The 10473-nt window shown below is 38.1% G+C and overlaps 1 protein-coding gene across 1 annotated transcript; it reads right to left on the minus strand.

The window, feature by feature from the left end:
- Positions 1-4930: 4930 nt before the first annotated feature.
- On the minus strand, positions 4931-8009 carry LOC129748229 (uncharacterized). Its single transcript, XM_055742752.1, has 3 exons — positions 7653-8009; positions 7335-7562; positions 4931-5419 (listed from the first exon to the last, which is right to left on the minus strand). Exons 2-3 carry the CDS (start codon positions 7524-7526, stop codon positions 5234-5236), a joined length of 378 nt encoding a protein of 125 aa, XP_055598727.1. The 5' UTR covers positions 7527-7562; positions 7653-8009; the 3' UTR covers positions 4931-5233.
- Positions 8010-10473: the final 2464 nt, after the last annotated feature.

Raw genomic sequence — 10473 nt, forward strand, 5'->3', positions numbered from 1 at the left:
CAAATTTTTTTAAACACTAAACATACCGACACTTTGTTTATACCTATTCATACCGCGAGCGGTCAAATGACGGCAAACACCGTTTTCGCTATAACTCCCTTTTTTCTCAGCCGATTTCTACCTAATTTATAGTTTTTAAAAGCTCTTAATTCGACTCGAATATGTTTCCCAGACAATTTTCAGTTACAATCAATAACTTTAAAGTTATTAACAGTACAAGAATTTTTGTTTTAAAAAACATGCTTCAGGAAAAAGGCTGTAAATCAGTTATTAAGTGCTCGAGAAAAATTTCACTTAGTGCCTGAGAAAGCTGAAGTTAGAAGCTATATGTTGCACATATGGAACATTTTTTTTTTTAGTTTCTAAGATTATGGCCACAAAAAATGTAAAAAAGTTGCGTGAAACACGTACTTTTCAATCGATCTACCGCAAAGCTGTTCCTGTTACAGTAGAAAATTTTGAAAAAAAAAAATTGGAAAGTTGACGTAATTTGGCACATTTTGGCATCTTTAGATTTTAAAAATACTAAATACATCATTTTTGAAGGCTTTTCAAAGGTAGTTATTTTTAGAACTTTTTATGGATCTGGATTTTCTGAGACAATCCCTACACCCAAATTTAGCTTTGCACTGGATTTTGAGTACGTTAACGTAAGGTTTAGGCAATAAAACTATATGCAAAAGAAAGCAAATTTCATGCCGGTTCTAGTGAGGTTTCGAATGATGTAAATAGTCGACGACTGGTATAATTTTTGGTATTTCAAACTCGGACGAAATCAAATACATAATAAGCTACTTGAATGAATGTAAGTGGGCCAAGACAACTATGGCAAAACATGCAATGAACGATGAAATGTTGCCGATTTTACTATTACGATATACTGCGTTGAACACTTTCATCTACTTCCAAATGAACTTCTATTGACATATTCTCATAGCCTTCGAAAATGCTTCAGCTCAGAAACGGCAAATCTTCATAATTTTTCACGAACCACGTAAATTATTGAACTCGCCGGCTCGCCGAGCTTACCGGAAAGCAACAAGAGCTGCCGAGCGCTCAAGTTGGCAGAGCTACTGCACAAACATTTCAAGCTTGCACGAAGCAAGTAGGTTAAATAAAGTCTTAGCCAAATCAAAAGATTATCAGGTTTCATACCTTAAAACCCCTAGTGGTGATTATACATCAAACGACGAAGAAACATTAAGTTGTCTATTCAATACTCACTTTCCAGGATGTGTTGATCAAGATTCATCGATAGAGCCTGAGTTCTTTTCTGGAAGTCTAGATTCCTTGCATTTTGCTCGGAAAATAGTTACTACAGAATCGATCAAATGGGCAATCGATGGTTTTGCTCAATACAAATCTCCTGGAAGTGACGGTTTATTTCCAGTTTTGCTTCAAAAAGGTTTCGATCATTTCAAACACATATTAAGCAATTTTGCTCATGGATATATTCCTAAACTTTGGCGGCAGATAGCCGTGAAATTCATCCCTAAAGGGGGACGATCATCATACGACGAAGCCAAAAGCTTTCGTCCTATAAGTCTAAGTTCATTTCTATTAAAAGCACTTGAACGTTTAATTGATCATCATATCAGGCAAGAATGCCTTGTCCAACATCCGCTTAATGCGACACAACATGCATACCAAACAGGAAAATCAACATTAACTCTACTGCACAACGTAGTACATAATATTGAAAATAGTTTTTCACAGAAAGAATCATGTCTAGGAGCATTTCTAGACAAAGAAGGAGCATTTGATAATGTCTCGTTTACATCAATAATGGATGCGGCACTACTTCATGGAGTGCCTAGTGGTATAACTAACTGGATTAGCGCAATGCTAAGTAACAGGAATCTTCATTCGTCTTTAAGACAGGCTTCAATAACAAAAGTTAGCACACGTGGTTGCCCACAGGGAGGTGTACTATCACCTCTTTTGTGGAACCTAGTTGCAGACGGCTTGTTGAGAAAACTCAATGACCGTGGAATACCAACCTATGGATTCGCAGATGATTATCTTCTGCTGGTAAGAGGTTTGTGCATAAGCACATTATTTGATATAATGCAACAAGCTCTGCGCTCTGTTGAACGATGGTGTTCTCATGTAGAACTGTCAGTTAATCCTCTAAAAACTAATATTGTATTATTTACTAAAAAACGTATCACCCGCGGGGTGCGCCCTCTGCTGTTTTATGGTTTCGAAATCACCGTGTCTGATCAAGTTAAATATTTGGGTGTCATTCTTGACTCCAAATTAAACTGGTCTGATCACATCGAATTCAGAATCAAAAAAGCATGCATGGCCTTCGGACAATGCCGACGTGCAATCGGAAAAAAAACTGGGGACTCAAACCCAAACATATTCACTGGATTTACTCCACAATAGTAAGACCAATTCTGACCTATGGGTGTCTATTGTGGTGGCAGAAAGAAGAAGTTGCAACAGTTCGGACTAAACTAAATCACCTTCAAAGAATGTGTCTCTTAGGCACGGAAAATAATAAAAAGGTAAAATTTACCGAGATAGCCAAGGTGAACGCTCGTGAAAGCCAAAAAGGTAACTTCTACCTCTTCGAGGTGAAACTCACCTCACAGCGTTGGAAAAAAGGTACAATTCACCGAGGAAAAAGGTGAATCCAAAAAAGGTAAATCTTACCTCGTAGCGAGGTGAATTGAGCTGAATAAAAAAGTATAATTCACCTAGAAAAAAAAAAGTAAAACCAAATAAGGTAAAACTTACCTCGCAGCGAGGTGGAGTTGACCTGGATTGAGCTAAACAAAACGGTACAATTCATCTCGAAAAAAATAACTATTTGCCAAACGCGTTTATTGAGGTTAAACTGTTTTGTCGTTCAGGAGGGAAGTTTTGCTTCGTACCCAAATGTGAAAATCGGAACAGAATGGTAAGTGTTTTCTTAGATATCATTTAGTTGTGATGGTTCTCGTTAAAAATTTTGCTTTTGTTTCAGACCGGCCCACAGAGCGAAGAAGGACATGAATGTGTTAACGCAATGCAGAAGGATTCAGCGGCCATGGTGGCTCGGGAGAACACGAAAGCCGAATTGTCACGAGCTTGGCAAAGAAAGGACCTGCCTTAACATTTTTTTTTAAAAACGGTGATACATTCTAATATCAGGTGAAAGTCCCAATTAATTTAAAATAAATATCAAATTTTGAATGAATTTTGTTTTATTTTTTATTGAGGAAACCCATCAAACGAACTGGCATTTACCTTTTAAATCAGTGAATGGGAAAACGGTATTGTTTACTATTTTGCTAGGTGAATGCGAAAAAGGTAAAATTTACCTTTTTGCTAGCTGAATTTAAAAAAGGTAGAATTTACCTTTTTGCTAGGTGAATGAAAAAAAGGTAAAATTTACCTCGAAAGAGGGGTGGAAAAAAATCACCTCGCAAAAAGGTAAATTTTACCTTTTTTTTATTTTCCGTGGGGATGTCCGGATCGTTCACTACAACTCCTACTGCAGCACTAGAGGCTCTGTTTTCTATCAAACCTCTACACTTGTTCCTAAAACAGAAAGCCTTCTCATGTGCTTTTCGTCTACAGGCAGTTGGTCTCTGGCTGTCAGGAAATATCGAAAGATCATCGAGTCATACAAATGTGTGGCCTGAATTAGTTAGATTAAACAAGTTTAATCTAGCGCCTAACGATTTAACACTCTCGAGTAGTTTTCCCTACATGGGGTTCAAAGTCAAATTTCCTTCCCCTCAAGAATGGTTATCAGGTTTCGTAGAGGACCAAATGTCCTCTCATATTGTATTCTATACTGACGGTTCATTATCAAACGGCCGTGCAGGTGCAGGAATTTACTGTCACGAGTTGAACATAGAATATGCTCAACCTCTAGGAAAATATTGTACAGTCTTTCAGGCTGAGCTATATGCTATTATGTATGGAGTGCAAATTGCACTTCAAAAGAAGATTATGTTCAGAACAATTTATTTCTGTTCAGATAGCCAAGCAGCTATCAAATCACTCAGTGCTTCCAGTTCTAGATCAAAACTGGTAATCGCATGCCGGAAAGCAATCGAAGAACTTGCTGAAGGCAATGGATTAAACCTTCTATGGGTACCCGGACATAAGGGAATTTTTGGAAACGAATGCGCCGACGAACTCGCTAGAGCTGGGTCGAAAAAGGAATTTTACGGACCAGAGCCGGCTGTCCCAATATCACCATGTTGGTTCAGAAACCAAATTCAAACTTGGTCCTCTAACCAGCATGAACGATACTGGGAAGAGTTGGACACGTGTCGTCAAACTAAATTATTTTTAGAAAAACCATCTCCAATCATATCGAGTTACTTATTAACTTTAAATAAATCTCATTGCAGCATCTTGATCAGAGCACTCTCCGGTCATTGTAAACTCAACTATCACATGCACAACTTTCAGCGTGCTGAATCTCCAGTATGTGGTAGTTGTGAATCAGATGTGGAAGATCCCTTCCATCTTATATGTAACTGTCCCTCATTTGCCAGACTACGTTTTCGTACTCTGGGATCTTATGCTTCAAGCGAATCTGAGTTTAAGAAATTAAACTTAAAAAACATTCTATCATTCCTTACCGAATGTAGAAAAAGCTTTAATGCTAATAATCCCTAGTGGAAAGGCTTTATGCCATCTTAAATAGATTGAATTTATTTCTTCCTTTTATAGGTTTTTCAGGTTTCTCAGGTAAATGATGAAATCTTGGATAAAAAAAAAGGCTAGGCACAATTTTCCCGTATGTTTGGATAACGTGCCGCTATTAAGCCTACCCCCATTCTGATACCTGATACCTGACATATTCTCATAGCCTTCGAAAATGCTTCAGCTCAGAAACGGCAAATCTTCATAATTTTTCGCGAACCACGTAAATTATTGAACATAAGGATATCTCATGCAATAAAAAAAAGCCACGTTTGATGTAAACATTTGTCATATACTTTCATCGTAACATTAAAATATAATATGTCAAAAACCGTAATACTATTAAAAACTGCATAATGAAGCTTGTATTTTGAGTATGAGTTACCAACACTACACTTACAGTGTAAAACACTTTAAACGTACCAAAGAAGACACTTATTGAAGCCGATTCAGTGGAAGATGAACAAGTTCGACAATAACATTTAAAAAACGTTACTCTTAATGGCACCACACCCACCCAAACGTGATCGAGCTATCGGCTGAGGAGGATCATAGACGGGTGCAAAACAGATTCAACTTCTCACATGAGCACACAATCACAGCCGCAATCGCCGCAGTCCCCACAATCGCCACCGGAATCGCCAATCGTATCCCCGCCACCGCCATCGCAGCATCCGCAGCAGCAGGAATCACAAGCGTTGTCACATTCACAGCATCCGTCATCGGTCGGGACCACCGGTTCGATCGTTACATCTTCCACAGCAACCTGTTGTTGAGCAGGAAATATACACTTTTTATTACACGATCGGCTATTTAAATTATTCGATAATAAATGCAATGAAATGGGAAACCCCCTGGTTGATCAGTAGTTGGTCAGTAAGTAAGTCAGTAGGATTGTTAATGAGTAATTTGGAGTATGTAGTCTGGCTGACACAAAAAATGTTCTGAAAACGTTTGGCAATCCCAGTTCAGTAATGCATGATAAGGAGTGTATCGAAAATCAACTAGAAACATGTTGGGGCCTTCTACTTACTAACGCGTGAACGCGCACAACTGTGCTCACCTGTATGTACCATCTTGAACTGTCAAGAGTGAACCAGCGTTTTGTTTACATTTGAAACATTCGTTTCTCCCAAATTGTCGCGAATTAAAAAAGAAGTTAAAATTCGTGTGGGACACTTGGATGCGAGAGAATGGCATCTCGATGGATGAAGTGGCGAAACGTTTCGACATTCATCCGGCGACCGTAAATTCCATCATCCACAAGTTCGGGGAACACTATACGTTCGATGATTCGCCAGGAAGAGGCAGAAAACCAGGACGATCTGACCCAAATCTGGACCGTAAGGTAATCAACCTCATCAACCGGAATCGATCGATGTCCATACGGGATTTGCCGAAATAAGCTGGGACATCGATCGGAATGGTAGCGGATCAAGAAGCGGAACAAACTGAAGACATACAAGAAGCAGAAAGTGTCCAAACAAACGGCTGAACAAAAATCACGAGCCAAAGCCAGAGCCCGGAAGCTGTATCATCGGATTTTGCAGAAGCCAGAAGCGTGCATTCTCATGAACTATGAAACTTACGTAAAAGAGGATTCCAGTACTCTTCCGGGACCACAATTCTAGACTGCAGCTATTAGGGAGGATGTGAGTGACCACGAAAAGTGGATTGAGGTGGAAAAATTTGGCCAGAAAGTGCTTGTGTGGCAGGCAATTTGCTCCTGCGGATTGAAGACGGCGTGTTTCTTTACAAAACGAACAATAAATGCCGATATCTACCAAAAGGAGTGTTTGCAGAAAAGGTTGCTGCCACTATATAAGAAACATACGACTCCACCATTTTTCTTGTCGTATTTGGCGTCAGTCCACTACGCTAAATACATTCTTAGATAATTTGAGGATAACGATGTAGATTTCATTGAGAAAGATATTAACCCAAAAAACTGCCCCCAGCTTCGCCCCATGTAACGATATTGGGCTATTGTCAAGAGAGTTTTCAAGAAGGATGGTAAGGCCAACAGGACCATGGCGGTTTTCAAGAAAAATTGGAATGCTGCGGCCAAGAAGTGTGATCAATCAGCTGTACAAAACCTAATGAAACGCGTCAAGTCGAAAGTCCGAGAATATTACCAATAATTACTTTTTTACATGTATTTCTTTATGAACTGTAAGAATAAGCTTTTTAAAACAAACTGAACTGTTTCTAACTTATTTTCGATACACTCCTTATAAAAGTAGGAGAATTTTAGAAAATAAATCATTCTAATTTGTACTATTCAACAGAACAGTGGTTCTTTCTTTATCAAAAAGCACCTCTAACAAGTTCAATTCATTGTTTTAAGTTTACAAAATGTTTTTTCAAAACTCGTTATGATCCTTTTCGTTTGCCAAATTCACTTGACCTCGTGTTCAAAGTCGAAAAAAAAACAAAAAGTCGCTGCAAACATCCATTAAATCGTACCATTTTTACAGTTATTGGAGGAATAAAAAGAAAATTCATCATTCTAGATTTTAAGTTTGAAGCCGTAGTGCAATATAGCTATCGCCCCCCTTAACCGGTGTAATTTAGATTTGAAAGCGCAAAAATTCAGAGTTTGTATTCCTGTATAGGTTTCCATACGCTTTGAAGGAATTAGTCAAGCTTAAATTACATATAAATGTCTGAATAATACATACCGGTGGCTGGGTCACGATTGGGGCAGATTCACTCGCTATATACAACGGGGTAGGATCGGGCATAATCAACATCGGAGGTATCAGATACGTATCATAATAGTAGGATGTATGGACGGCTTTTATGTGCTCGCTAAGCTCATCTTTCGTATCGAAATACGTGTCGCACAGTGGACACTTGAAGTTTAGATCCATTTTCCCGACCTTCTCCTGATGGCAGCTTACGTCATTCTACAAAGAATAAAAAAAAAACTGAATTAGCAAATACTTCCCACTAACCGGAGCTATCAAAATACGAAGTTATCAGTAGCAATTACTCACAATCTTTCCGCAGAATGTCACGAGATTACAGCAGTTCCAATGACAGGGTCAGTGCTATTCACAATTTCAGTCACCAACCACACTTTGGCACTTCAGACTCGAGCAATTTTTATTTCAGATTCAGCACCCAAACGCGTTGGCAGCTAAATGAGCAGCAGAATTTACTACAAAAATAATTCAGTTCGATTGCTCACCGATGCTTTCATGCGGGAAAGCAAAAATCGGAACCGAATACATGAACTAAACGGCAGCGATATGCTCTGACTAGAGTCCGGCTAACTCTGGTTTGCGGGTCGGCTCCACAAATGTTGTTTGTTTACTTTCCATACTTTACTACGCACCGCGCCGCGAGTATGAATGAAACGCGCGAGAGAGGGACACTGACACCAACGAAGCTGCGACATTTGCTCTTTGGCGTCTCGCATTCCTTCGGAAATCCAAACTCTTTGGGATCTCCCGACCAAGGCAGGGGCGATGCTAGGCTTTGGTGGCATCTGGAGAGGTGATGTTGAACTAGAATTATGTGTTTCCAAAAATAAAAACGCAGTTTTTTCTACTTTGATGAGCTATAACTACACTAAGGTTTTTCTAGAATCCGCGGGAAACATACACATTTTGGCGCCATATTGTAATACAACATAGTGGCTCCGTTTTTCTTCAAACAGTGGTATAATATGATAAAGTGACAGGAAACCTAAGAAAGTATGCTGTAAATGACCGAAAGCGGCATGAGAATCCATTTATTTACAGCTTGGGTATTAGGTGAACGCACTCAATGAGTGAAAATCGAATATTGAATACTGAAGCCCCGTGAGACGTGAAATAGTGAGACATGAGAAGAAGAGAAATAAGAAAAAATAATTAAAAGTGAAACATGAGAAGATTTTTTTATCCGGGGATTTTCCTCCTGTAGGATGATTCATCCCTAGGTGAAGATTATAATTGAGGGACGTGAAAAGTGAGGCGATACAAAAAAATGAGATGTGAAAAGTATGTATATGTCTCACTTTTCACATTAAAATCGAATATCGAATAATGAAGCCCCATGAGACGTGATCAGGTAGTGAGACATGAGGAGAAAAGAAATAAGAAAATAATTAAAAGTGAGACATGAGAAGATTAGACTTGAGGGACGTGAAAAATTAGGCGATACAAAAAAGTGAGATATGAAATGTGAGCCATATAAATACTTTTACATCTCACTTGTTTATATCGCCTCACTTTCCACGTCCCTCAAGTCTAAATTTCTCATGTCTCCCTTTTATTGTTTTTTCTTAATTTTCTTCTTCTCATGTCTCACTACCTCACGTGAAGCAATAACATGAGAAGGTGAGACATGAGAAGTTTAGTCGTGAGAAGATTAGATGAGAAGATAAGATAAGACGTGAGAAGATGAGGCGTGAGGAGGTGGGATGAAACAAACGATGTGAGAAGTTAAACTTGTGAGGTGGAACGTGTAAAAGTCAAGAGACCTCACTTTTTTATATATCGAAAATTAAGAAAAAACAATAAAAGTGAGACATGAGAAAATTAGACTTGAGGGACGTGGACAGTGCACGTCCCTCAAGTCTAATTTTCTCATGTCTCACTTTTATTGTTTTTTCTTAATTTTCTTCTTCTCGTGTCTCACTACCTTACGTGAAGCAATAACATGAGAAGGTGAGACATGAGAAGTTTAGTCGCGAGAAGATTAGATGTGAAGAGATAATACGTGAGAAGATGAGGCGTGAGGAGATGGGATGAGACATACGATGTGAGAAGTTAAACTTGTGAGGTGGAACGTGTAAAAGTGAAGAAACACGGGGGACATTTTTCGTGCTACGTGAGATGCGGGGAGGTGAGATGTGAATAGTTAGACATAAGAAATTAGATGTTAGTCATGAAACCGTTAGAGTAAGCTTTCCAGACATTTTTCTGAGCGTATCCGAGCATTTTCACCGAAAAACCTGACAAAATCCGGGTATTGGATTTTAAAATTAACAATACAAAAACCGGGCAATATCCGGGCAAATCAAACCAAAATCCAGGTTTTTCTCATAAAAATTCAAAAGTAAACGATCCACACATGATTTTCAAATTTTACCTTACCCAAAAATGTTTCTATACCTAGTTTATTTTGATGAAACGAACCGAAAAAAAATCATAAATTGTGTTAACAAAACTCTAGTTTTGGTTTGGATTTGGCTAAGGTTATGGATTAACCCGGGCGTTTTTTTTCTCGATATCCGGAAAACCGGGCCAGGCTTTCTCCCATTTTTTCTTTTGAAAACCGGGCAATCTGGAATGCTTTCATTAGAGGCGAAAAGTGAGCTTCTAAAATGTAAAACGTGATACGTAAGATGCGAAAATTAACGGTGATTAAACTGTTCATAAATATGAAGATAAAAAAGATTAGTTTTTAACATTAGAAAATTTTTGATTTTTTTCTAATTAAAACGTCTTACCAAAATAATTCAAGAGATAGCATTTTGGTGTCTATGTTTTAATGATTGATTTAGTAGATTTTGGTGCGCTAAACTCGAATCTTCAATTAGATTTTGTTCATCACCTTCCGTTTTGGTGATATGGAGTTTATAAATTTTTAAATGAATCGGGTTTGAGTGAAGTCAATCATTCATAACTTATGAACTTACTAGTTAACATGAAAAAAAAAAATTGATTCTGAAAAATCTACAGTTTTTAATAACTCGGAAAGACAAGTATTTCTGACAATATTAAAGCAAGTTTTTAAAAACAAAGATTTTATTCCAAATTCCAAAATTTGCTGAAGTCTGAAAAACGATTTTGTTTCTGCTTTGAGAAATATTTTAAATTCAATGTA

Source organism: Uranotaenia lowii, chromosome 2, assembly GCF_029784155.1.
Source record: "Uranotaenia lowii strain MFRU-FL chromosome 2, ASM2978415v1, whole genome shotgun sequence".
Lineage (NCBI taxonomy): Eukaryota > Metazoa > Arthropoda > Insecta > Diptera > Culicidae > Uranotaenia > Uranotaenia lowii.

What these genes read in the sequence shown, in the direction of transcription:
- LOC129748229 (XM_055742752.1), bottom strand. Translation starts at nt 7,526, where the DNA reads ATGGATCTAAACTTCAAGTGTCCACTGTGCGACACGTATTTCGATACG. An exon ending in CAATCGTGACCCAGCCACCG is followed by an intron (nt 5,420 to 7,334) that starts GTATGTATTATT and finishes GCTCAACAACAG; the next exon opens with GTTGCTGTGGAAGATGTAAC.